At 55.6% G+C, this 26,149-nt stretch overlaps 7 protein-coding genes across 7 annotated transcripts; 5 read left to right on the top strand and 2 right to left on the bottom strand.

Annotated features, from left to right (window-relative positions):
* Window positions 1–957: 957 nt before the first annotated feature.
* E0L32_000975 (uncharacterized protein) lies at window positions 958–2,721 on the bottom strand (the record flags this gene model as incomplete). The annotated part of the gene is made up of 4 exons (XM_031144786.1): window positions 958–1,501; window positions 1,556–1,915; window positions 2,000–2,042; window positions 2,109–2,721. 4 exons carry the CDS (start codon window positions 2,719–2,721, stop codon window positions 958–960), a joined length of 1,560 nt encoding a protein of 519 aa, XP_030992868.1.
* A 1,094-nt stretch (window positions 2,722–3,815) lies between these two features.
* On the top strand, window positions 3,816–4,361 carry E0L32_000976 (uncharacterized protein; the record flags this gene model as incomplete). Its single annotated transcript, XM_031144797.1, has 3 exons — window positions 3,816–4,093; window positions 4,170–4,258; window positions 4,318–4,361. The coding sequence occupies 3 exons, from the start codon at window positions 3,816–3,818 to the stop codon at window positions 4,359–4,361; spliced, it is 411 nt and encodes a 136-aa protein (XP_030992869.1).
* A 279-nt stretch (window positions 4,362–4,640) lies between these two features.
* Window positions 4,641–6,432, bottom strand: E0L32_000977 (uncharacterized protein; the record flags this gene model as incomplete). Its single annotated transcript, XM_031144808.1, has 4 exons — window positions 4,641–5,664; window positions 5,729–5,877; window positions 5,935–6,007; window positions 6,122–6,432. The coding sequence occupies 4 exons, from the start codon at window positions 6,430–6,432 to the stop codon at window positions 4,641–4,643; spliced, it is 1,557 nt and encodes a 518-aa protein (XP_030992870.1).
* Window positions 6,433–8,138: 1,706 nt separating this feature from the next.
* E0L32_000978 (uncharacterized protein) lies at window positions 8,139–13,613 on the top strand (the record flags this gene model as incomplete). Its single annotated transcript, XM_031144819.1, has 2 exons — window positions 8,139–13,220; window positions 13,320–13,613. The coding sequence occupies 2 exons, from the start codon at window positions 8,139–8,141 to the stop codon at window positions 13,611–13,613; spliced, it is 5,376 nt and encodes a 1,791-aa protein (XP_030992871.1).
* A 1,920-nt stretch (window positions 13,614–15,533) lies between these two features.
* Window positions 15,534–17,483, top strand: E0L32_000979 (uncharacterized protein; the record flags this gene model as incomplete). The annotated part of the gene is made up of 2 exons (XM_031144830.1): window positions 15,534–15,879; window positions 15,955–17,483. The coding sequence occupies 2 exons, from the start codon at window positions 15,534–15,536 to the stop codon at window positions 17,481–17,483; spliced, it is 1,875 nt and encodes a 624-aa protein (XP_030992872.1).
* A 953-nt stretch (window positions 17,484–18,436) lies between these two features.
* Window positions 18,437–21,023, top strand: E0L32_000980 (uncharacterized protein; the record flags this gene model as incomplete). The annotated part of the gene is made up of 5 exons (XM_031144841.1): window positions 18,437–18,654; window positions 18,721–19,623; window positions 19,726–19,878; window positions 19,943–20,220; window positions 20,275–21,023. 5 exons carry the CDS (start codon window positions 18,437–18,439, stop codon window positions 21,021–21,023), a joined length of 2,301 nt encoding a protein of 766 aa, XP_030992873.1.
* Window positions 21,024–21,825: 802 nt separating this feature from the next.
* Window positions 21,826–25,875, top strand: E0L32_000981 (uncharacterized protein; the record flags this gene model as incomplete). The annotated part of the gene is made up of 8 exons (XM_031144852.1): window positions 21,826–22,312; window positions 22,515–22,629; window positions 22,683–22,712; window positions 22,782–23,564; window positions 24,064–24,392; window positions 24,451–24,586; window positions 24,648–25,244; window positions 25,323–25,875. The coding sequence occupies 8 exons, from the start codon at window positions 21,826–21,828 to the stop codon at window positions 25,873–25,875; spliced, it is 3,030 nt and encodes a 1,009-aa protein (XP_030992874.1).
* Window positions 25,876–26,149: the final 274 nt, after the last annotated feature.

Genomic DNA, 26,149 nt, shown 5'->3' on the forward strand with positions numbered 1-26,149 from the left:
GTAACGACCGGGTTCTGCAGAGCAGGAGAAAGGGTATCCGAGCTGAGCTGTGGGGACCGGTGAAGCTGTTGTGTACGGGGTGTGTGATGTGCCGCCGTGGGGGGAGAGGGAGCGTAACCGTATATGCACCTACGGGCCTTGACTCTGAGTGGTTCTTACTTATTTCATTGTGAGCATCGGGAGCGGTGCATATCTCGGGCAGCGACGATGTCGGATGACTGATCACCAGGTGGTAGTCGTGGCAGATAGCAAGGCCCCTGCTTCAGCAGAGAAAAGGGGACGATATGCTTGAAAGATACGTTTCAATTGTGCATACGGAGCAGAAGTCTTTTCGAATACGAAGACTCCCGGTTCTTCGTGCGACCAGGTCCGGAGGTTGTACCGCATACTCCGGGCCTCTCTATGTCCTGTGGAACAAGAGGATTGCGAGCCTAGCAAGGGGTTAAGTCAGCCCTTTGACGATGCAACGGAAATGAGAACGGCTAGGTCGCAGGACAGCGGCCCGAGAAGCTGCAGCTGGTCTGCTGCTCTGAGCACTCCGGTTCGCAGACGACTCCCGAGCACCACGGCACTTGCATCCGTACGATATTAATATACTCCGTCACTATGATAAGCGAAGCAAGGCTGGTGGTTCCACCGGCCGGACTCTTGGAAAACAGCTGCATTCTGCTATCTCCCACACTATGTATGTATATCCTTGTTATCAACCAACCAAAAATGCATTTCGAGAATATGACTCAACCCCCCAAACGTGTTCCGAAGACTCTTTATCTCGAATGCAAGGAAAAAGAAAGAAGAGAAGAGAAGAGGATGTGATGCAAACTTGTGCCCTTCCAAATAGACTTCCCGCGCAACCCCCCTTTCCGGACCGCTCGCCAACCCAGCGATCAGTCGAGTCGATCCCGACTGGGCCCTTCGTCATACTACGCGGCCATAAGACTTGTAAAAGGAGCTCCACTAGAGCTCGTCGTCATCCGCATCTTCGGTCGACCTTGTAACGCGGGTCTCCACCCGGACCGAGGGGCCAGCACCACTGTCCTGCGAGGTGTTGGGCCTCGTCACCCGCTCGGCGTCCTCGGCCGCCCAGACACGGGTGCGCACCAGCGGCGCAGTCGCGCTGTGAGACCACTCCTGGGGGCCGTCTGACGTGCTCGGGGCCGTATGGACCGAGTCCAGGGGTATGGTGGAAGCGGGCGCCGCGTCCTTGCCCCTGGAGCTGAAGAGCGAGGGCAGCTTGGCGGGCGCCCACCAGCGCAGCGATGGCCGCGGCAGTGCGAGCATTGACAGAGCGGTATGGGGGTTGGGTGGCTCGAAGTCTCTGACGTCTGTCTCAAAGGGCTGATGGGGAGCGCTGTGCTGGTCGTAGCCTGGGGTTGTTCCGGTCCTATATGGGTCGCTAGGGGCCGTATGAGCCGGCCGCTGCTGTATGGCCGGATTGTCGGTCAGGCTGATGTGTTGAGTAGTGCCCTTTAGGTTTGTCATCGATGCTTTCGTAGTAGTGCTTGTACTTGTTAGTCAATACCTTGTCATTAAACGAGGCAAGAATGTCACTTACCCAGTGCTCGTTGTCTTCTGAGTCGAGCTGATCTGGGCAAAAGTGCCACGCTGGGTGCGATCGGGGTCCCACTCATGCTCCAATGAGGGAAACAGCCTTGAGAGTCCCATGGCAAGAAATATACGTCGGTAGATATTGAGAGCCTCTTTACCCGTGCCGAAGAAGAGAAAGACGACGGCAATAGTGACTATCGAGACGTAGGCCATGTTCATCTCAATCCAGCCAGACAAGCCGTACGGGATGAGAAAGATCTTATCGACGTAGTGCTGCCTGAAAGCTCCGGGGAGGCTCCACGGCCAGCCTTGCCTGATGTTTGATCCGAGGAAGAATATTTGAAAAGGGGTGTAGACAAGCAGGATGCTGCAGGTCATCGTGTAGAGCTTTCTCTTAGTTCGCCTACTCCGCGACGCTGCACTGCTTGCGCTGTTCGAATTGTGCGCAAACCTGATGGATTGTTCGACCTTCTTGTAACGAAAGTAGGTAATGCCTGCGTGTTTGATGTTTAGTGGACTGGTGGTGTTGAGGGAAAGGGATGGGCAACCCATTGACTTACAAGCAAAGACAACCGCTGTTACGGTAAAGACCGGTGCAGGAAGAACCAGGAAGACCAGGAAGATGACATCCGGTGCATAGAAGTTCCCACAGCCACGTACCGCGGTGATGCTGTATCGTTTTGTCTGGACCATGCTCGCGATGAGCACCTGAAGCAGTGGGACTGGGAAGATGATGGCCGCCTGGATCAGGACCTGGTTCCGTTTCTGTGTCGCGGTGTACTCGGCCATCCTGGCGACACCAACACGCTTCGCAAGCTGTCTCATAATGGCGCAGACGCTGGAGGCGTACAGTGTAGTCATCTGCCAGACGCAGTACTGCTGGATATCGCACCATCCGCCGCCGAGCCACCAATGCTCCATGTCGTTGTTGTGCCAGATCATGGCGTTGACGATGAAGAAGAGGGCGAGCAAGTCGTTGTTGATGACGAATATGGAGGCAGCAAACTCTCCATTTCTCCAGAGGAGCCTCAGAGGTATCCAGGAGGCTATCACGAAGATGGTGCCGAAGGTGATTCTGCAGACCGCATTGGCCATGAGACGGGGGTCGTAGGACAGGTCCGGATTGCCTAAGACAATGACCTCCGAGCCCATATAGTCCATAAGAGGAGCCATAATGATGTGTTTTCAAAGAAGGTATCTCGCAAAGTTCCGTGAAGAGTTTAGTTTCCGCCGAGGGGCAAGATACAGAACAGGAGTGTCCAGATGTCAAGAGGAGAAGGCAGTCAGTCTTCAAGGATTCCCACACCGGACAAGTCAATTACTTATCGAGCGAGGAGACCAAGAGACTGACGCATAAAGCAGCAGCTTCTATCGAATAGGGGTCGCAGAACCCCAATAAGCCCCGGCATCAATCAGGCCGTGACCCAGGGAGCTCATCTCGGTTCTATTGAGAAAGCTGAGATATCCAAAAAGGACAGCTGGGGGCATGGCTGTGAAACGAGAGTTGTCAATAAGAATAAGCAATAAGTCTTAGTGTCGGCCAAGACCCAAAAGTGAGATGTCATCAAGTAAACTTTATTGAAGCCTTATTGAGACCCGTTTTAGGAAAGGCGGGGATTGAGATGGTGGCATCACGGGTGAATCAGGCACGTATCAGAACACTGGATTGGAAAAAGAAGGCCACTCATCGCTGTGAACGTGGGAAAGTGTGAAACGCCTCATTCAGCTTTGGGGTTGAAGTATGCCATTTTTGGATCTTCTTCAAGTGATTCGGGTGTGAAGCAGCCCAGAGCGAGGCTCCTGAATCTCCTGAATGACGAGCTTCGTGATAGCTGGTCACGAAGACTACGGCTGTCCACATCAGCCATGGCGAATACCGTTGATGAGTCGCCAATTCAAGTGACTCAATCACCCGGCCTTGACATGGCCAGGCCTGGTCGATATGCCCGGCCCAAGAGCCATCACGAGCTGTCGTCTTTGCGCGATGAGGCTCACGAGCTGGAGGGCAATAAGGGGTCTCACAAGCCACATGTGGCAGCCTCAACGGCCCCACTTGCCTGGCTCTCCCTGCAGATGACGCCACAACTTCATCAATTAAACGCGTCCCCCCTCTCGCAACGTCGCGACTCCTCCTCGTAGGCTCGTCGCACCAAATTGACATCTCCAACAGACCACCTTTCCAACACAGACTCTTTTTCGCCGCTCTTTCTTGCAATCGACAATTTTGATACCATTCCGTATATTCAGTCCCACCCCCAATACCAAACATGTCCGCCTTCCTCATGCGCCGCGCTACTGCCGCTCCCCGGGCCGCCGTCCGGGCCTTCAGCACCACCCCGTCCCGCAACCTGGCCAAGATCACCATCATTGGCCACCTCGCCGACACCCCCGAGCTGCAGGCCACCAGCACCGGCCACGAGATCATCAAGTACGCCGTCGCCAGCAACAGCGGCCCCAAGGACAACCGCCAGACCAGCTGGTTCCGCGTCGCGAGCTTCGAGGGCGATGGCCCCCGCCGCGATTTCCTCCGCAGCCTTCCCAAGGGGTGAGTCGGCCTACCAATGCGCATTTGCTGCTGCTTGCTACGATGAGGCTGATCCTGTTTCCCCCTCTTTGTTCAGAACCATGGTCTACGTTGAGGGCGATGCTACCATGAGCACGTACCAAGATGCCGAGGGGAACAACAGGAGCTCCCTGAACATTGTTCAGCGTAAGATTGCAACTTCCCGCCCCTGGATCCTCGCTTCGACGCCTAACCCACCTGTCTAGGGAACATTGAGGTTCTCAAGCGACCCCAGACCACTGAGCAGTAAGCTCCTGGCGTATAACACAAAGTCGGGACGGCGCAATGCGTTTGGGACAACGGATATTTGTAACACTTCTCTACTCACTCGAGGATGGAATGGGAACCAGTCTCCTTTGTCAACTGGCTTGATGGATGGTTTTGTACACCAGGATATTAGAGATGATACCATATTAATTGAGCGACAATCGCGGCACTACGGCTGGTTCCTGTGAAGACTCATTGGCGGCATTCGACTGTGTTGCTCTCTATATGCTATTTCTACGATGCTATCCAAGAAAAATCGTTTCTATACCAAGGTGCACGAGTCCATGCAGCCAAAACCGGCTGCAACGCCGCCCTCCTCGCTTTGATCGCCTTTGGTTCGAAGCAGGTAGCCCGCCTCTGCGTTATGGACGACGTCTCCGGTGCCCTGGTCCCAAACGCAAGTACCATAAATGCCCAACTCGCAGATGACGCCTCCCTGTTCCAAGCTGCCGTTGCGAAGGATAATGTTGGCAACAGGTGGCGGCGTGATCAACTCCATGAGGATGTATGACTTCCAGCTCTCCTCAGGCACGCTGTTCAGATGCGCTGGAATCTTGGCCTTGTAATAGTTGTTGCCGCCGCCTTCTCTTTGGGGCTTGAGCACATACTTGAGGCACTCCTTGGGGTCCAGGGCCAACTTGCGAGCTTGCTGGCCGGCTTCGGAGTCATCCAGGGGATAAATGTGGGTGAAGGTGTTCCGAATCTGCTTTGAGGCCCCCGAGTCATCAGGAACAAAGCGATGCAGCTCAGATGGCTGGGACTGAGTGACAGGCGTGGCCAGCACTTGCTGGACCTTCTTGGCACCGGCTAATTGTGTGAGCACCGTCGGGCACTTGATAGCGTTTGACCGCTCGATCTGATACCGCGCATCCCAATCCGCGGGAGTCGGGTAATCGCCGGGCCCGTAGCCCGCGCGGAGATACACCACCGAAACCTCGAAAACCTTGTCAGGGTTGGTGGGGGACTTGTACAGCAGCTGGCGTCTGTCTGTCTGGGCTATGCTGGTCCGCTGGAGGATCTCGGCGAACGGGAGCCGGAAGACGAGAAGCCCTGGGGATAGAGACTGCAGTGCGTACTCCAGGTGGCGCTGGTCAAAAACGTTCCGCTCGCCCCCTTGCACGAGGAACAGGACGCATCGCTGGTGGCCGAGAGCTGAGTCGCCATAGGCATCGTGGGCGGCCTTGATACCTGCAGCAAGTCCCTTGGCACTGTCGTTCTCGGGGAGATCGTACCCGTGGTTTGCGTTGGATTGCTTCAATTGAGGATACTCAGTCGAGGCAAGGAATCTAAATTTGGCGTGAGTCGTCAAGGTCGACAATGACGCATAGTGGTATAGAGCGTAATTCTCACCTATGCAACTCGCAAGTTTTGGAAGACAGACCACCAAACGAAGATGCGATAGTGTTAAATTCCACCTGCTTGATCTGTGGTGCCTTTGTAGGATCGGTAGAGTCCTGGTGAACCATGTAGTCTGACCTGAAAAGCCCCAAGGAGAGTTTCTGTGATTTGTCAGTCAAAAGCCAAGGGTTTACACATACCAATATACAGATATTTACCTGAACATAACCTTCGGCCTTGACTCTCTGGTGGACATGCCATAGTTGTGAGATAAAGTCATCTCCGGATACCCTAGAGACGCATCATCAGCATGGGTGTTCTATGGAAACATCTCCGTAGTTTGCGAATTTGCCAGACGGCTTCCATGTCGAGGAACGCGGGGTTTGGGTTTTCAGCTCGACTTACTCTTGAACTATTTGGCCTAGAAAAGCCTCATCCCGGCTAACATCCGCGTACAATTTATTGTACGCTGTCTGAACCGCCTTGGCCTCCTCAAAGGAAGACTTGGGGAAGGGACTTGGGAACAGGGTCACCGGCGCATTTGTGGCAAGGATGCCTTGCGGATCCGCATCGGAAGCGATGACGGCCGGCGGGGGTCGGACAGCCAAGCCGTGAGCGATACCCCAGTCCTTGATGGTCTGCACGAGGCGCTCCCTCTCAGCATCATCAATGTCGGGAGGGTATGAAACCTCTGCGCAACCGGCACTTAAACCCATTGTGAGCTGGCAGCAAGGTGGTTGAGAGACAGAGAGAGGATAGGGTAGATGACAAAGCTGGGAAAATACCGCCGGCGCGGTTGTGGGGATGGGCCAACACCGTGATGTGATGTGGAGATGTATGTGTTTGATGCGGAGGCCTTGGGCCAGGTTCCACCTTGCGATCAAGTGATGTGACTGAGAGTACACAATGGCGTAGAGATTCGAAGTATGAGTGGTTTGAATAGATCAGGCCTTGCAGAGTCTTTCCCAAAGGTAACCACAGAGAGAGGAATTGGGCAAAGTCGATGGTACATACAGTCCATATGTAGTAGTCTCACATCGCGGCACCTGACTAATGCGTTTCTGCCAGAGCTTCGAGAGCCTCGCTAGGTCCCTGGCCAAGATCCAGCCAAATCCACCCAGCTATTTGCCGGCATCAAACTTAAGAAACGACCATTACATGTGGAACGACCGAGCCGCGCACACTTTTGCTTGCTGTTTGTTCACCACGTAGAATTTTCTAACAACTGGTCCGCGCAAGTACCTTTTGTTATCGTGATCGTCGTCTTCCAAGGTCAGCTCAATGGGTGGCTGCATGCCAAGGGTGAGAAAGGGTCGTTACTTCCAAAAGTAACACCAATCCTAGGCAACAGGCAGGGCGGTTTTTGCTTTTTTCCCCCTTCGAGATGTTACCTAGGTAGGTAGGTCAATCTAGAGGCTTTAGCCGCCGTGTTGGCGCGTGATACCCCTGAACTGCCTCAGCCTTTAGCGTTGAATGCACAGGTACTTTCTCAATAGCGTCGTCTCAGCTCCAACTCTGTCTGTCACCAACAGCAATCTGCAACACCAACGCATCATTCACCCCACGCCAGTCACTCATATACTCCCAAACCTGAAGAATGACGCACTTTCTGTTCGATTGCACCACATTTGCATCCGATCAAGGCATCTAGGCGGTCATCCTTCACCCTTAGCAGCTTCCATCACTGAACGTTTGTTTATTTCAAGGCGCGTGCAGAGAGAACACAGCCTCTCTCTCTGCCTCACATCAATCTCGTCGTATTTGCATCGCGAAAATTCACATCCGCGTCTAGAAACCCTCACCCATTCACCACTCCACCCTGCCGAAAGCGATGAAGCAAACCTCGGACGGGATCTCTGACAAACTTTTCCCGACTCTGTCTATTTTTCGATAGATTTTTTTCCGCCTCGGAGGTTTGGGTTTGTCGCAGCCGATTTCCATCGTGCCACAACTTATTCACCAACTAGGCTTGGATGTCAGGTGCGGAGATCCTGAAATACACGGCATGTTGTGAGTCTTAGATTTCGTGTCTCTCATCCTGCCACCGACTTTCACTTCTATCGCCCCTGTGTCATTCAACATTCTCCCGGGCAGTCTGGAAGAATCTCGCTTTATCCTCATCATCAGACAAGAGAAGACTTGAGCTTGCCAGCTCTCTGTTGGTTATAGCATTTCTTGCTCTGCGGCAACCCGCACCATTATTGATTCGCCCAGATATCAGAAAAGCTTCGACTCTTTTCTAGACGCATTTCCCCTCGTACCTCTATCATATGGTCCTGACCGTTTGACAGGTTGGCATTGATTTCGATAGTCAATGATGGAGGATCACGGTGGAGATGATCCCTTCCTCTGGGAGAATGATCGGTTGGTACAGGAGCTATGTACGGCCAATCGTTCCTGGCCTGCTCCCGCTGCGAACAAAATGCCCGATCCAGTCGTCTTAGAGCAAAAGCTCAGAGAACATGGATTAGACGGCGAGGACCTGCTGACCTACGAGGATGTGTTCGGCCCAGGGTTCATCGAAGCACTATTCAAGGACCTTGGGGTTACCAAAATCCCCCACAAAGCCTCGATGAAGAAGGCCATCAAGATCTTTCAGGCCAACAGCCAATCATATCGCCAATGGAGAGATGAGAATCTCCAAAACGGTGATGCCAACACAGCGGGACCAGGTTCTCAAGGATTGACAGGCGCTCACAACTTGAACGAAGTCTCAGGACTGACCCCTCCCGGCGCACAGATTCTTCATACTTCGAACACCACACAGCAGCCAAGTGCTCAGCCTCCGCCAGTCGAGAATGGGGTTGTCGACAAGGATGGAGCTCCCCCAGACGAAGAGCCCGTCAAGAAGAAGATAAAGAGAATCGTTCCTACCCTGGTTCCACGGCCTTCACTACGACGAGGCGCCTACCTAGGTCCTCAAAGACTGGAGCGGGCTCTTGGTGCGCAGACAATTGAACCCGGCGGTACTGAGGATGACTCTGTGAGCTTGGTACAAGTTGGTCCCAAGTCTCCGGGCATCAGCATCATTGCGGCCAGGCAGCTGCGCAGATATCTTCGACCTCGGAACGTCAACCTGGGCCGCGGCCGGGCGGGAGGTGCTCCATCGACGACTGGAGCCGGCACTGCCAATCTCGAGTCCGATGTGGTTCTGCCCGCCTTTGGAGACTCCGATGATGACTATGACACAGAGACTTGGGCAGAGATCGAGGCCGAAGAGGCAGACCGCAAGAAGCTTGAGGCGAAGCAGCTGAAGGATGGGAAGAAGCGCCCCATCGAGAAAGGCAAAGTCGATCTAGCCATCAAGAGGGCCATTGAACATCTGGAAAATTCTTGGAAGTCTGATAAGCTCCCCAAACTGCGCGAGAGGGCCAATCGATTATGGCACACTGGACGGAAGAAAGCTGTCCGTCAGCAGATCATCCTTGGGGCACGCAAGTCCTCCAGGGAGCTTCAAGCCCGGATGAACAAGTGCTGTGACACAATTCGAGAGCTCGATTGGGCCACGGAAGAGGAGGTGTACAAGGTTGCAACTGGCTCACTTGAGCAGACTGTGCATGACAAGATGGATTGTTCGTGGACTGTCAGCGTTCTCAACAGCCCTTCTGAACCAAAGAGATTCAGACGCCCTAAAGCCAGACTGATATCGAAGGGGAAGAAGCCCTCCCTAGAACTTGGAGATGATGAAGAGGAGCTTTACAGCAGCGACTCTTCTAGCGACTTCATCGTCCCCGATGATGATGGCGAGACTGGCTGGGTCAGCGATACGATGGATGTGGATGACGGCTCTGCACAACATGATCATCTCGAACTGGATGCTGCCGATTCTGCCGAGTCCAGTGACGGGAACTATGATTGTTATGATCTCACGCAGATCCCTGACTCGAGTGATGAAGAGGATCATCAACTTCCGGGAGACTTGCAGAACGATGCCAATAATGAGGTACTATTCAGAACGCCAGGGAAGACATTGCCTATCCCAGAAGCCAGTTCCGCGGCTACGTCGCAAGACGCAGAAAAGATCGACAACGATTTTCCCTTCAGCAAGCCGCAGGAGATAGCAACTATGGGTACCAAATATTGGCGACGTCTGGGGGACAACCGTCGCCTTGTGATCACGATATTATGCGGAATGGATGACAAGCTACTTGGTCGCCTTTTCGATTATCTTCACAATATGAGAGACCCTGACGATCTCTGGCGCAAGTTTTGCAGAAGAGCAATTGAGCGGCCCTCAGTGTCGTTGGAGACGGTGCCAGGGACCCCAAATGCCCTCCTGGAAGAGCTTGCCTTCAACTTCAATAGGCTTCTTCTCGCCTTCAGTGATTGCGCCTGCCCTTCCTCTGGAGAATGGCGCCCGGTGAGCAATTATCTTATCGATCGATTAAAGGACAATCGCCAAAGAATCGCGAACTTCCGCGATTTCATTGACAGCATTGTCGAGTTCTTCCCCAAGTCACAACCTACAGATTTTTTGACTCCCCGGAAGTCCAGCGCGAAGCCGAGTGAACAAAGCAGCTCCCCTGAATGTGACAGCAGTTCGGAAGTTGATGGTTCGTCACCGTCTAAGCAGCGGCGACGACGACAGGTGCGACCAGATAAAGCCGCGATGAAGCTGCGAAAAGATGATCTACTCCGCGTCAAAGAACAAGAGGAGAGACGAAATGCTCTTCGTGAGAGACTTGCTCGCTCGGACTATACCACTATATCGCGCGATGCTTCCCGGTTGATTATCAATGAAAGCAAGCTGGATGACCAGGGAGAGATTTTTGTGAATCGCGCCATCGCAGAGCGCATCAAGGATCATCAGATTAATGGGGTGCGATTCATGTGGAACCAAATCATTGGCTCAGACAGCGGCCAGGGCTGCTTGCTTGCTCATACCATGGGCTTGGGGAAGACAATGCAAGTCATCACCCTGCTGGTTGCTATTGCTGAAGCGGCGATATCCGATGATTCACGGATCAGGGATCAGATTCCCTGTAAACTCCGAGATTCCAAAACACTTGTGCTTTGCCCAGCGGGCCTCGTCAACAATTGGCATGACGAGCTCCTCCTATGGACGCCACAGGGCTTACTTGGACCGTTCCGTTCAATGGACGCTCAAGTCCCGCAAGGCGTGAGAGCCGCCCTCGTTGAGGACTGGGCCTATGGTGGTGGCGGTGTGCTCATCATTGGGTACGACCTGTTCAGGAATCTCATGCAAATCGAAAAAATCGCATCTCTCCTGAATGGATCACCCAACATTGTCGTCGCTGATGAGGCTCACGCCTTCAAGAACCCGAAATCCGGGCTTGCCCAAGTCATAGGGAATTTCGAGACAAAGATCCGCATCGCACTGACAGGCTCTCCTCTGGCTAACTCTGTCGAAGAGTACCATTCGATGATCGACTGGTTGGCACCGAATTACTTGGGTCAACATGACGAGTTTGCAAGCGTATATGCCAACCCCATAAAGGAGGGCCTCTACGCCGATAGCGACCGCTGGCAGAGGCGCAAAGCACTTCAGATGCTCAAAGTACTGAAAGACACTGTCGCGCCGAAGGTTCATCGGGTCACAATGGCAGCGCTCAAATCTGAACTGCCCGTCAAGCAGGAGTTTATCCTGTTCCTGTCCATAACTGACTTCCAGAGAAAGGCATACACGGCCTTCCTGGACCTTGTTGCCCCTTCTGGAGACGGATTAGCGAATGGGGAAATTTCACAGGTGGGACTGTTCAACCTGGTTTTCAACCTCACCTTGCTTTTAGCACACCCGATGGTGTTTCAAGCGAAGTTGAAGAACTCGAAGAAGACTCTTCAGGCTGCAAAGCTACCCACAAACCAACAGCTCGCGAAAGACGGGAAGGAGAAGGAGCCGCATCTGACTCTGGACATGGTTGGCAAGCTATTACAAGTGCTACACGCTCGCGACATTGATGATATTAAACACTCTGCAAAGGTTATGACCCTCTTGAAGATCCTGGACGAGGCCAAACGTGTCGGGGACAAAACGTTGGTGTTCACACAGAGCAGAGATACTCTGGACTATCTGCAGGAGATGTTCAGAAGGCAGAGACGAAACTTCTCCAGGCTCGATGGGGACACGCATGTTCATCTGCGACAGAACCTGATCAAGAACTTCAACGCGGGAGATGACGATGTATACCTGATCTCGACCACTTCAGGTGGGATAGGTCTCAATATCACTGGAGCCAACCGAGTCGTGATCTTCGACTTCAAATGGAATCCTACCCAAGAGCAGCAGGCTATCGGTCGAGCCTTCCGTATAGGCCAGACAAAACCCGTGTTTGTCTACTGGTTGATCGTCGGAGGAACACATGAAGCCGTGCTCCACAACCAGCAGGTGTTCAAGACGCAACTGGCGGCTCGAGTCGTAGATAAGAAAAACCCTGCTGCTTGGAGTCAGACCGTGCGTGACTACACTGCTGAGCCAAAGATGGTTGACATGGACGAGGAGTCGCTGGTCAATGCACGGGGCAAAGATCGTGTTCTGGACTTCATCCTGGAGCAAGATCCCCAGCACAATCTTCGGAAGATTATCTCCACCGATACCTTTGAAGAGGAAGATCCAGAAGACAATCTCACCCCGGAAGAACTACAAGGTGCCACAGAGATGATCCGGCTTAATCAACTCCGCATCATGGACCCCAAGGCCTTTGAGTTGCAACGTCGGAAAGGGGTTCGGGACCTTGATCTGCAACGATATCAGGAACAGCAGCTGCTGTTCCAGCAGTCGATGAGCAATGTGTCCCCGCCAACTCAATTACCTCTCTCTGGGGTGGCTGGGCCCTCTAGTACTAACACCCCGCATGCACACTCTCTCATGCGCCAGCCTAATGGGCAAGCATCGATGAGCAGTCCTGGGATGGGTCAGCACCCAGTCCAGATCCAAAACATGGCCGCTCGCCACCACAACCAGCTGGTCTCTACGATTCAGACTCAGTCAACGGGACAGGCACATGATGGGGGTCTTGGTGGGACGCACCCCCAGATCAGCACTCCTCTGCCTCTCACAGCAAACGGCCAGCCTGTTAACATCAGGAACGCCCAAACTTCGCCAAAACTACCCTCGTCAGTCTTACCGGAGCAACATGAAGTGCAAGCGACTGAGACTAGTTCGTCGCGTGTAACTGGCCCACTCCCTGGACTGGTTGGATCAGCCGACAACTTCCGGAAGCAACTGAGAATTCAGATCCATACTCTTCTACCAGAGCTCGCCGAACTCAACATCAACGTGGAGACCCTCGAACACGACATTGTAGCAGCTTTGAGTACTGCTATCGGCAAAGACATCCCCGCGATGTCAAGATGGGCCCTGCTTACCACTCAAATTACACAGAGCCGTAGATTTGCGAAAGCGATTCTCTTTAGGTACTTCGTACCAGACTATTTCGCCATGTTGTCAGATTCGACCATCAAGGAGCGGATCCAGGCGCTGGAGGCTCTCCCACTGCAAGAATTCGAAGAAACTATCCGCTCGCATAGGAAAAAGCCCAAGCTTGTATGATATTGAGCCCTTCCCTCACCTCTTTCTTTCTTCCCTGTTTTCTCTTCTCAGTTTCCCATTTATCATAATTACCTTGCCCTATGCGGATATCAGGACGACTCATCAATGATCTCAACAAAAGACTCGGCTGACGATATTTCTTCACAACAGCAAATCCAGGACAGGGGTCCTCAAACCAACAACCAAGCGCGAGGCGAGAAACAGTGCAAGTCGGAAAAGGAGTCCCCCATGTCACAAGCAGGCGGGAAACGGAAACAAAAGTCGCCCGCCGCATGGAAGCGGAAATCAATACTTCCTCCTCCTGGACGGCTAGACAGTGGAGGCAGCGCGCAAGAGGCTCGTAAGCAGGGCGATGCGGCTGACGTCCCTATCGTCATTGATGATTGATTGAACGCCTTTGGAGGGATAGAGCAACTCAGAGGTTCATACCACAGACTACGGGACAATGGCGTTTTTTGAGGAGTATCTGACAACGTTGCGGTAGGGGCCGGTGCCCTCTTTTTACCTGCGTTCACTTTTGCTTCTTTCGCATTTCGGTTTTATACCCAAGTCATACCTTGTTTTTTTTTCTTGCTTCTGCATGCCATGCGGGAGGCTGAGCTGTGATGGCGGGAGTTCAGGGCTGCTATGGAAGATGGTCGGATACCCGAGCTAGCTAGATCAGGGCGGAATGATGGTTGATGGGCGACCATTTCTGCTAGGTACTATGATGATGAACAACATAAGATGGTTCTCGACATAATGACCTTGAACCGGTGGTCTTGCGTAAACATGAATCGATGCGTTTGATCGAATGTCCCTACGTGTCATTCAAGGAGAGAGAAATGTTGGGGTCTCGAGACTCGTAAGACTCCTAAATAGCCTATCAACCAGATCTCAGTAATCCAGGCCTACCTACTACGCACAAGAGGAAATGTAACAAGTAACATGAATGGCAAGCAAACGCGTCAAGCTACAACTTCAGATGGAAGCCGTTGGAAAGATGCCGCAGACAACAGACACAACGATGATTGGATAGCGAGCCGGGGTCGGAGAGGCTATGGCCCTAAGGGGGGAACATAGAGAAAAAGCGGTATGGTTCGCGATGGATCTGGGTTTGGTTTGTTGCGCGTCGGAAAGGAGACATGAGGTGATACTAGCGACAGTCATTCCATGCAGGCCCAGAAGTGCATCGAAAATTTCTAGCACTAGAGCTTGTTGGTCCAAAGAGGAAAAGAAAAGAAAATGCCGGCGGTTTTGTACGGAGCACGTACCTACCAGATCCCGGCCGTGGGACGATCAGCCAATGGGACGGAGGGAATAGTAATGAGAGCGAAAGGCGGGGAGCCAAAAGGGCGGCGTGATTGGGTTGGGATCGGGGTGGTGAGGGGCCCGGGCCCTGAGGCTAAAGAGGGTGTCGGCATCACTAAGGCTTCTTTCCCCCAGATTGCCTGCAGATGGGATCGGAGGGACGAAGGGCAAAGGAAGGGAACAGAAAGGCCAAGATGGCGATCCTTGCGAGTTGTCATGCTGAGTCGATGGCACTTGAGCTGAGGGGATGTTATTGGCAAACCGCAAAGCTTCCATTCAGCTAGCCACAGATTCATGAATTGGACCCCTCAGCAGCTGCAAAGGCCTAAACCACGTTGTACACAATGCCGATGCCGAGTCACCACCGAATTCTAGTGCGCCCCAAGGTACCTGCATCCGCTTATTGTCATAGACCGGTACGGCCTCTGAGATTGCAGAGAAGTGTCCACAAGCTGATTTTTGCTGCCGTGCCGTTGGCAAAGCGTTCCATGGACCGCGCAGAGCCGTGTGAGTCTTCTTAACATTGACGAGTTCGCACCGGAAGCAGTAAGAATTCATGGCCATCATGGCCATTTGTGATGGCGAGTGAGGTCTCGGAAGCGAGTCCCCGTTTCGGAGCCCTCGAGGGGACTAGGCGATTGAAAAATGGTGCCGTTCTGGAGGCTGTTCAGGCCATGCGCCAGAAGATGAATCCCGCTAGCGAGCTCCAGGGCTGCCTCGGAACGGGCTCCAGCCGTTCGGGCTCCGCTCTTACAGGTGGCGCATTCGACATGGATTGGTGTGTGCGAGTGTGTCGGGTGCGCTGAGCTTAGCCCGGCTGCTATGTCTCCGCGGGCCTACATTACTTAGACTCATCCTAAAAAACTGACTCCTACTCCAACAATTTTCCTTCCCGCTGTTTTCCTTCTTTATCCTGCCATTGTCATCTGTTGTTCTCAGAGACGAGATCGACCGAGGACGCCTGCTCTGAAGCACACGATCGCAATTCGGAGACAAGCCCGATTTTGACCTGCCGTCATGGATGCCGTCCTTCGCCAGTCCAAGGCCATGTGCCCCTTCCTGAAGACGGCCTCGCCCGCCACCCTGCGGTCCCTGTCGACCTCTTCGCGCCAGAAGCTCCTGCCCTCGTCCCCCTGCGGCGGCACCATCTCCAAGCTCCAGGTGCTGGCCCACCGCTGCCCCGTCATGGGCAAGGCCATGGCCGTCCAGTCCGCCAGGGTTGGCCGCCACGGCGCCGCCTCCGTCGCCGGTCTGCACACTGCTGCTGCCGGCCACGGCAAGACGGCCAAGGCCAGGATTCACACCAGCCGCAGCCAGGAGGCCAGGGCTGTGGACACGCCCCTCCTCAACACTCGCGAGAAGGGTGAGCATAGGTCTTTTGTGTGGCTGATGTGAGATGGGAGATCGCGCATGGCTGACCTTTGTACTCTTGATGTAGTGCCATTGCCCCCCAAGATGTCGGTCAACCGTCTCGGTGCCGCTGCGCCGGGTGTGACCGGCCACGCCGACCGCTCTGCCGCCAAGTTCAACTACGAGGCCTTTTACCAGGCCGAGCTGGACAAGAAGCACGCCGACAAGTCGTATCGCTACTTTAACAACATCAACCGCCTGGCCAAGGAATTCCCCGTCGCCCACATGGGTGAGAACCGGGAGGACCGCGTGACCGTTTGGTGCGCCAACGACTACCTCGGCATGGGCCGGAACCCCAACGTCCTGAAGGCTATGCATGAGACCCTGGACGAGTATGGTGCCGGTGCTGGTGGCACCAGGAACATCTCGGGCCACAACAAGCACGCTGTCGAACTCGAGGCCAGCCTGGCTAAACTTCATGCCAAGGACTCAGCTCTCGTCTTCAGCTCTTGCTACGTCGCAAACGACGCCACTCTTGCGACTCTTGGCAGCAAGATGCCGGATTGCGTCATCCTGTCGGACAGCCTGAACCATGCGTCCATGATTCAGGGTATCCGCCACTCTGGCACCAAGAAGATGGTGTTCAAGCACAACGACGTGCAGGACCTCGAGGCCAAGCTGGCATCCCTGCCGCTCCATGTGCCCAAGATTATTGCTTTCGAGTCCGTCTACAGCATGTGTGGCTCGATTGGCCCGATTGAGGAGATTTGCGACCTGGCTGAGAAGTACGGCGCCATCACCTTCCTCGATGAAGTCCATGCTGTTGGTATGTATGGGCCGCACGGCGCTGGTGTTGCCGAGCATCTCGACTTCGAGGCGCATAAGCAGGGCCAGCCCAAGGGTACCATCCTTGATCGCATTGACATGATCACCGGCACCCTGGGCAAGGCCTATGGTTGTGTTGGTGGTTACGTTGCCGGAAGCGCAAGGCTGATTGACATGGTTCGGTCTCTGGCTCCCGGATTCATCTTTACGACCTCGCTCCCACCCGCGACGATGGCAGGCGCGACGGCCGCCATCGAATATCAGTCAAACTATCACGGTGACCGCAGGCTGCAGCAGCTCCACACCCGAGCTGTGAAGGAGGCGTTGACCAGGCGCGATATTCCCGTCATCCCCAACCCTTCGCACATCGTCCCCATCCTGGTCGGAGATGCCGAGCTCGCCAAGCAAGCTTCCGACATGCTCCTCCAGGACTACCGCATCTACGCCCAGGCCATCAACTACCCCACCGTGCCTGTTGGCCAGGAGCGCCTGCGGGTCACGCCCACGCCGGGACACAAGAAGGAGCACCGCGACCAGCTCGTCGAGGCGCTCGACGACATCTGGGCCAAGCTGGAGCTCAAGCGGACCTCTGACTGGGCCGAGGAGGGAGGTTTCATCGGCGTCGGCGAGCCCAACAGCCAGGACGTGCAGCCGCTCTGGACCGACGCGCAGCTCGGCATCGAGCAGACGACCAGCGAGATGAAGGCTACGGGCAACTTCCGCCCCGGCGAGTTCACCGAGACTCTCCTGGAGCGCGGCCTGCCCCAGCTTGCCAGCGCCACTGCCGCCTAAACGCGCTTGCTAATTGAGCTGTGATTTGTGTGTGTGTGTGTGTGTGTGTGTGTGCATATGGTCAGGAAACAACGCTCATCCGACCCGAGATCACGTTCATTGGAGCGCGCGCGCGCGCAGCACTGCGGACAGCATTTGAGATGTGTGTGTGTACAATCATTCATCCATATGCTGTCCAAGCTAGGATCTGTCTGGGATTTGTATCTGCTCGATCAGACAAGGCCTCTTTTCTCTTCGTACAAAAATCACTTTGTGACCAAAGCGGCCCCCTTTGTTGGGATGTGTCCTGGCCATTTAAGACCCGATAGTTAACAAACCAGAATTTAAACAAATGAAGGCTTATCGCCAACAGAGCGATTGTACTGCCATCTTCTTCTCTGGCCCCTTTTGCAGGGGACGTCCTCGTGTTCTCTACTCATGCCACTAAGTGACATGTTCCTTTCCACCCTGCTCTCCTACCAGAGTACACATTGATCTTGCAGTGGATAGGCTGAGGAATGTTACGCGTCGGGACCTTTGCCGGCGTGTGCGAAATATCTTAGGCTATGGTCAAGGCTCCGATAAAGTCTACGAGGCACATCGTCTACCAGTGGTCATGGAAGGGATGGATTTGGCCGAATTGGTGTCATTCTGGTCAATATGCTTGGGTGCACGTGCCATCATGCGGCCCAGGCCAACGGAGTCGGAGCGATAGTTGGCCCTCCGCTTCCGCCGGAGCCTGACTCGAACGTACAGCTCCGACTCCTACTTACATGGCACAGCTGCTGCTCACCAACGCGCGAGTCTGTTGAACCTGGCATGATGAATTTCCTTGGAGGGAAAGATCTGTCTCTTTTTATGTTTTGGGATCCTTCGAGATCTTAGGAAATACTCTACAAAGCTCTGATGTCGTCCGGCTCCGGTGCTCGCTTCTGGTGAAAGCCGAGATCACATCACTTACACACTAATTGCTTATGCACCAGTCACCGAACACTGGCCGGACGGCCGGCGCAGATACCATGTATCTACTTCAAGTCCCGCTGGACCAACTTCCCTCTCCCAACGAGGCTGACGGCAGTAACAATAACGGCGACGGTGCTCACAACAAGAACAAGGGGCCTCGTGCCTGCAAGACTTGCGCCAAGGCCAAGTCGCGCTGCATCCCTGGCCCCTCGCCGGACAAGTGTGAGAGGTAATGTTGTCGTCAAAAGTTCACCAAGCTCTCCCAAACGCACCGAAGTGCTAACGCGATAATCAGATGTCACCGGCTCAACAAGCCCTGCTCGTCCCAGACGCCCGCGCCGCCGCGGAAGCGCCGGTCCCCCAAGCCCACGCGCGTCTCGCAGCTGGAGCGCCGCCTGGAGGACCTGACCGCCCGCCTGGACAGCGTCTCCCGGGGCCAGGGCCCCACGCCGCCCGACTCGGCGGGCAGCCCGGCGTCCGGGTCGTCCCTGGAGCAGCGAGCGTCCGCCGCGTCGCAGAAGGCGGTCCACGGACCGTGGAACCCGCGGCTGCACGTGTCGCGGTACGCCCCCTTCAACCACCTGTTCCCCCTGGACCAGGTCCGTGTCGGCGCCGTCGAACCTACGGATTCCCCCATGGACATGGGCAGCGGCTCCGGTGCTGCTGCTGCTGCTCTCGTTCCCAGTCCTCCCGCCGCCGTCAACGGGCGAGTGGAGTCCGTACCCACGTCGCCCGAGGGCGCATCACCGACGCCGCCGGCATCGGCACCAGCACCGGCACCGCCGACGACTGCGCACGCCCCCGCCGAGTACGAGAGCATCGAGGAGGAGCGCCGGCGCAAGTTCTGCCCCTTCGTCCCGCCGGGGCAGCCCGAGCCCGAGCCGACGGCCGAGGAGCTCGAGGCGCGGGAGCCGCTGTGGCCCCGGGGCCAGGAGGCGGAGAGCCTGCTCGAGGAGTACCGGGCGCAGCTCGTGCCGCTCTTCCCCTTCGTCGCCCTGCCCGCCGGCGTGCCGTCGCGCGAGCTGCGGGTCGCGCGGCCGCTGCTGTGGAAGGCCGTCATGATGGGGGCGTGCCACCTCGACGGGGCGCGGCAGATGGCGCTCGGCGCCGCGCTGCTGGGCGAGCTGTCGGCCGCCGCGCTGACGGCGCCCAGGAGGGGGATCGACGTGCTGCAGGCCCTGGAGCTTCTGGTTGCGTGGTAAGGATGACTGAGAGCTTACTTTTGAGTTTTTCTGTTCAAAAAGGGCTTCTGACTAATTCTTTTTTGGCGTTTCGTTAGGTACAATTACGGGATCAACAGCTTCCAGACGACGAATCTGCTGTACCTGGCGCGCTCGATAGCCTATTCGTTGAAATCTATCGAGGCGCAGCTGGCTATCAAGGGCAAAGATCATGGGCCGCAGGTTTTGGAGGAGATGAGGGCTTTCTTGGGTGCCTTTTATATCTCTAGCTTGTAAGTCAAATCGCGAACTCTCCTTCTTGCAGAAATGCATCTGCTGAAATTAGGGGGCAACTAGGGTGTTTGCATCGAGCAAGAAGATCGACGGGCTTATGGACACGACAATGGTCGAAGCTTGCTGCCGTGTCTTGGAGCACAGGATGGAGCTCCCCAGCGACGAGTTTCTCTTGGCCCTTGTTCGAATCCAGCTGCTCTCTCAGAAACTATCGATCAAAGTAGTCTCGATTCAGTCTTGTGCTTCGACGTCAGAGGAAGACATCAGAACTATGGTCAAGCAGTTCGAACAGGAGATCGACGTCTACCGGGCCTCGCTCACCCAGAATCTTCGAGACAACGGTAAGAAATTCTGCATGGCACATGGGGAAAGGACCGCTGATTAACGCCATATAGATGCCATCAACAGCCATGTACAGGTGGCCAGGCTGATTCTCTACGAAATCGGCATGCAAGTCGATCAGTTGGGCATAGCGACCTCGGCGGAGACGAGGCTGCTACTTTTGTGGTCCAGCCTTACTGCCGTCAAGGACTTTTTCATGAACCGCTTCGCTCAGGACATCCGGAACGAGCCGCGCTTCATATGTCTCAATTCATACGAGTACACGTACTGTTTCCTGTTATCGCTCAAGCTCATCACGCTGCGGACGCCTGGCTGGGACCCCCAGGTCGCGAGAAGGATGCTCAACTTCGACGAGTACCTGGACAGGCAAATCTCGGACATGCTGGTGCTGGCACAGAGACGGAGGCGCAGGACGGTGCACATCGGAGATGCCATGGACCAGGGAAGTCTCCGCGAGGGGTTCATCGATCCCTTCGATCGCCTTGCTCAGCGGATGACTTTCTTGCGGAGCACCCTGGTGAAAGAACTCGATGGCGAGTTCCCTCGGGATGCTGCTACCGCCACAAACACCGCCACCACCACCACCACAAGTCCAGTCTCGGAAGCGCCTGTAGCAGCAGAGCCGTCTCCTTTGGAAGCAGATACGGGCGCCGAGCCAATGGCTCTCGACTCGGGCTTGATGTCACAGTTCGACTCGTTCCAGGACTTGAACAGCGAAGCCTGGGCCGATATGCTGGGCCCAGGCGGGTGGGACAGCTATCTCAATATGCCATTTTCGGATCTGTCAGAAGGAATATTCTGATTGCTAATGGTGTCCAGTGGCAAGGGGACACAATGAATAAACTGCACTCCGAAGCCGTTAGGACTGTTTCTATCTCCCCTCTCAACCAAGAACGATAGAGCATTCAGACTGGACTGGTGAATCTGGTGCCATGCCTCGAGGACAAAAGGATGCAACGAACGATGGACGAGAAATCATTCTGCCGGGGAGCTGAGGGCATGGCCCTTGGATAAAGTCCGGGCGGAGCGGAAGAGTCCCTACAGGTCATGGCAGACCCCCTTTTATTTACCCGCACCCGGGCTTCAACTCGGACTGCTACGTACCCCACAGCCAAGCCGGTGGGAATATGGCAAAGATTGAAGCTTTGTTGACCTTATTTCGAGAGAGAAAAACCTCCGAGCCGGGCTGGCGACCTGCGCGATATGATCGGCAGACGAGGTGATGGCAAGCAATGTTAGCGTGGGAGTGGCGGGTGTCTTTACACGCACAACTGTGCGCCCTCATGGACCATTTCTCGCGTTTAATGGGATTCTATCAAGCTCTTAATGTGGGATCGAAGGAGCCGGGTCTGTCTCTTGTACGAATAGCAATCAATTGCCATGCAGGCAAATATAAAACATAATATCCCCCAGGGGTATCACGAGCAGGCTGAGAGGGGTCTAGGAGAGCTCTATGTATTAATACACAACATGAACGGTCACCTTAAAAAGCCCCTTGATAGAGTAGTGAAAGCCAAAGGCCCAGTCACTAAAGCTGTAGGGCATCCAGAGCCACGAGAGCAGCGCTGGAAACTGCCTTCACAGACCTATCACAGACTGCAACCATGAGACTCGCCCATCCTCTCACATTGGCCCTCGCAGCACAGGCTGTGCAGGCCGGCCCCTCGCGGCCGCTGGCCGAGGACGAGGTGCTCGTGCCGCTGATGGGCCCGCGGCAGGCCGGCTCGGCCATCATGGTCAACACGGCGACGACGTACCAGACCATGGACGGCTTCGGCTTCAGCCTCGCCTTCCAGCGCGCCAACCTCATCACCAACATGCGCGACCCGGCCAAGCAGCGCGAGCTGCTCGACCTGCTCTTCAACGCGACGACGGGCGCCGGCTTCACCATCCTGCGCAACGGCATCGGGTCGTCGCCCGACAGCAGCTCGGACCACATGAACACGTTCGCGCCCAGGAACCCCGGCGGGCCCAAGGCGGCGCCGCAGTACAGCTTCGACGGCAAGGACAGCGGCCAGCTCTGGGTGGCGCAGGAGGCGGTCAGGACGTACGGGGTCAAGACGATCTACGGGGATGCGTGGAGCGCGCCTGGTAGGTCTTTTTGTTCCTATCTGGAGGGCAGGACCCTCCTTTTCAGGGGAGAATATATGGCTGACGTGACTTTCTCTTTGGGAAAGGCTATATGAAGACGAATGGCAATGAGAACAATGGCGGTACCCTTTGCGGAGTTCCGGGAGCGAATTGCCAGAGCGGCGACTGGCGCCAGGTATGTGAGCTTTTCATTTTGCTCGAGACTGGTTCGCCTTTGGACTGTGGACTTGGGCTGACCGGCAATCATGGAAGGCGTATGCTGATTATCTCTTGGCTTGGGTTGGCTTCTATGCCGAGGCTGGGGTTAATGTGACTCAGTAAGTCTGCCAGGGTCTTTGGTTGTCAACATGGTACTTATCCTGGTGACCAGCATCGGATTTCTGAACGAGCCGGAATTCGCGTAGGTTTTTCCTGTCCCCTTACCCTTGACGAGCGGAGTTCATCTCTAACATTACCAACCATGTCACAGTTCGAGCTACGCCTCGATGAACTCCAACGGCAACCAGGCGGCCGACATGATCAAGGTGCTGTACAAGACGATGCAGGACCGCAACATGACGGAGCAGCTCGGCATCGCCTGCTGCGAGTCGGAGGGCTGGGGCAACCAGGTGCAGATGCTCAACGCCATCAAGTCGGCCGGCGCCGAGTCCATGCTCAAGGCCGTCACGTCGCACACGTACACGAGCGGCGCCTCGGGCCGCATGAACACCAAGGTGCCCGTGTGGCTGTCGGAGCAGTGCGACCTCAACGGGCAGTGGTCGACGGCGTGGTCCGGCGGCGGCGGGGCCGGCGACGGCCTCACCTGGGCCAACAACATCATGAACGCCGTGCTCAACAACAACGTCGGCGGCTACCTCTACTGGGAGGGCGTGCAGTGGCCCAGCCCGAATACCAACGAGAAGATCATCAAGGTCGACAACGGCACCAACACGTACGAGGTCGCGCGCCGCCTCTGGGCCTTTGCCAACTTCAGCCGGTACGTGCGGCCCGGCGCGCAGCGCGTGGCGACGACGGGGGGCGGGGGCGGCGGGCTGCGCGCGGCGGCGTTTAGCAACGTCGACGGCACGATCGCCGTCGTCGTCATCAACGGCGGCGGCGGCGCGAGCACGGTCAGCGTCAAGGTCTCGGGGCAGACGCCGACGGCGGCGTCGCTGTACGTGTCGGACAACACCCACAAGTGCGACAAGGTGGACAGCTCGGTGGGCGCCGACGGGACCGTGAGCGGCTCCATCCCGGGCCGGGGCATCGGGACGTTTGTGATCCCGCCCGCCGCCTCCGCAGCCGCACCGCCGGCCTGATCTGCAACTACCTTTGATAACTCTGGGTGGGGATAAGGAGTTCTACTGTTTTAATGCCCTTTTTTTTCCCTTGCCGACTGGTACTGTCGTTTATGAGTGAGTGTGGTTGAGGCTTCTGGATGCTTGGGAGCTTACAGTCAAGGCCTGGGAAATCTAAATTATTTGATTATAATTCTGCTCGTTGAATGGATATAAGCTGAAGGAGAGAAAGGACAGGGACAATCTCATAATCCAAATTGATTGTGTTCTCCGTGGGACAGGCATGCTGCTGTGCTTCTTGAATTTGTCTTTGAGTTAGCGGAAGCGAAAAGAGCCAAGGCCCAATTTTCTCGCCAAATATCCGCTCATTTTCATATAGTTAATAGCGTCACAAGTCTAAACTGTAGCAAACCAGCACATCCCCTCTCTGATCTTAGATCTCCAAAATCAAATTTGGGTCGCTCTTGATCATAGTAGCTTGCAAACCCTTGTGAGTTGTGAGGGATTGGTGGACAGCATGGGCAAGCCAACGGTAGACTACTCGCTCTACCTCGTCACGGACTCGACCCCGGCAATCCTCGGAGACCGTGACATCTGCGAGGTCGTCCGGGCGGCCTGCAAGGGCGGCGTGACCATCGTCCAGTACCGGGACAAGAAGAGCGACACCGGAGTGCTCATCGACACGGCCTCTAAACTGCACGCAATCACGAAGGAGTACAATGTACCGCTTCTTATCAACGACCGGGTGGATGTGGCGCTGGCCGTTGGCTGCGAAGGCGTGCACATCGGCCAGGACGATATAAGTGAGTCTTGCCTGCAGTCGGCCATGGGATGTGAGTTCTCTGACACCAAATGTCATAGGTTATTCCGCGGCAAGGAGATTGCTCGGCCCGGACGCCGTCGTCGGTGTCACGGCCAGCACGTTGGACGAGGCTCTGAGGGCTTGTGAAGACGGCGCTGACTATCTCGGCGTGGGCACCGTCTTCGCTACTCAAACGTAAGAGATGATCAGAAGGCTTGTCGTCTGATCTTGGATCTGTATTAACACTCAAGGTTAGGAAAAAGAATACGAAACATGTCATTGGCACCGCGGGCCTCAGAGAGATCCTTGATGCCATGAGTGCAAAAGGCCATGGCTCAACATCAACGGTATGCATCGGTGGCATTAACGCCTCCAACCTCCAGCGTGTTATCTTCCAGAGTACCGCTCCGAGCAAGAAGCTGGATGGCGTGGCGATAGTCAGCGCCATCATGGCGGCTGAAGATCCCGAGATTGAGTCCAAGAAGCTGCTCCAACTCGTCAGGTCTCCTCCCTCCTTCCGGAAAGCGGTCGAGGAGGCCCCTGCCAAGGTGTCCGACGTCAAAGATATCTTGGCCCAGGTGCCGTCGATCATCAAGGCTGTCCATGATACCACGCCCCTATCTCACAACATGACAAACCTCGTCGTGCAGAACATCGCCGCCAACGTCGCATTGGCTGTTGGGGCTTCACCGATCATGGCCAACTACGGAGAGGAAGCTCCCGACCTCTGCAAGCTCGGAGGCGCCCTCGTGATCAACATGGGCACCGTCACACCAGAAGGCATCGAGAACTACCTGAAGGCGCTCAAGGCGTACAATAGCGTCGGCCAGCCTGTTGTCTTTGACCCTGTTGGGTATGCTCCCCCCCACCCCTCATCTCTGTTTCATTCCACGATTTTTCACGCAAACTAACAAGATTCTTTTCATCAAAGCTGCGGGGCCACGGCTGTCCGCCGCGCAGCCGTCAAGACCATCATGGCGAGCGGCTACCTGGACATCATCAAGGGCAACGAGGGCGAGATCCAGACCGTCTTCGGCGCCGCCGGCCTCGCGCAGCAGCGGGGCGTCGACAGCGGCTCGACGCTCGACGCCGCCGCCAAGGCCCGCCTGGTGCGCGACCTGGCCGCCCGGGAGCGCAACGTCGTCGTCATGACGGGCAAGACCGACTACGTCAGCGACGGGGAGCGGACGTACGCCGTCGGCCACGGCCACGAGTACCTGGGCCAGGTCAGCGGCACGGGCTGCTGCCTCGGCACGACCGTCAGCGCCATGGCCGCGGCCCGGCCGGCGGACAAGCTGCTGGCGGCCCTGGCCGGCCTGCTGCTGTACGAGGGCGCTGCCGAGATCGCTGCCCGGAACGAGGCCGTGCGGGGGCCGGGGACCTTTGTGCCCAACTTTATCGACGAGCTGGCGAGGTGCAGGAAGATGGCTGCCGCGGGAGACATGAGCTGGCTGGGCGAGCCTAGAGTTGAGAGGCTTTTGTAGAGGATGAGATGTCTTGTTTGATAGTTACAGGCATCCTCATGATAATCCTTATCGAATGAATGTTGGGACCAACTTTTGATTCATTTTGTCTCACGGCTGGCCTCCATGTACGGAGTCTCGGTAGTGTACCGTACCCCGACCCCTTCAGCATGGTTCCCACTAGATCTAGTGCTCCCAGGCTGCATTAGCGCCCGCTGTCGCGTGGACTTCAGGGGTCCTTTGAGGGAGGTTCAATAACTTGAAACCCCACGTAAGCGATAAGACAGACAAATCA

This window comes from Thyridium curvatum (genome assembly GCF_004353045.1).
Source record: "Thyridium curvatum strain D216 chromosome Unknown NODE_4_length_842636_cov_84.159710, whole genome shotgun sequence".
Taxonomy (NCBI): Eukaryota; Fungi; Ascomycota; class Sordariomycetes; order Thyridiales; family Thyridiaceae; genus Thyridium; species Thyridium curvatum.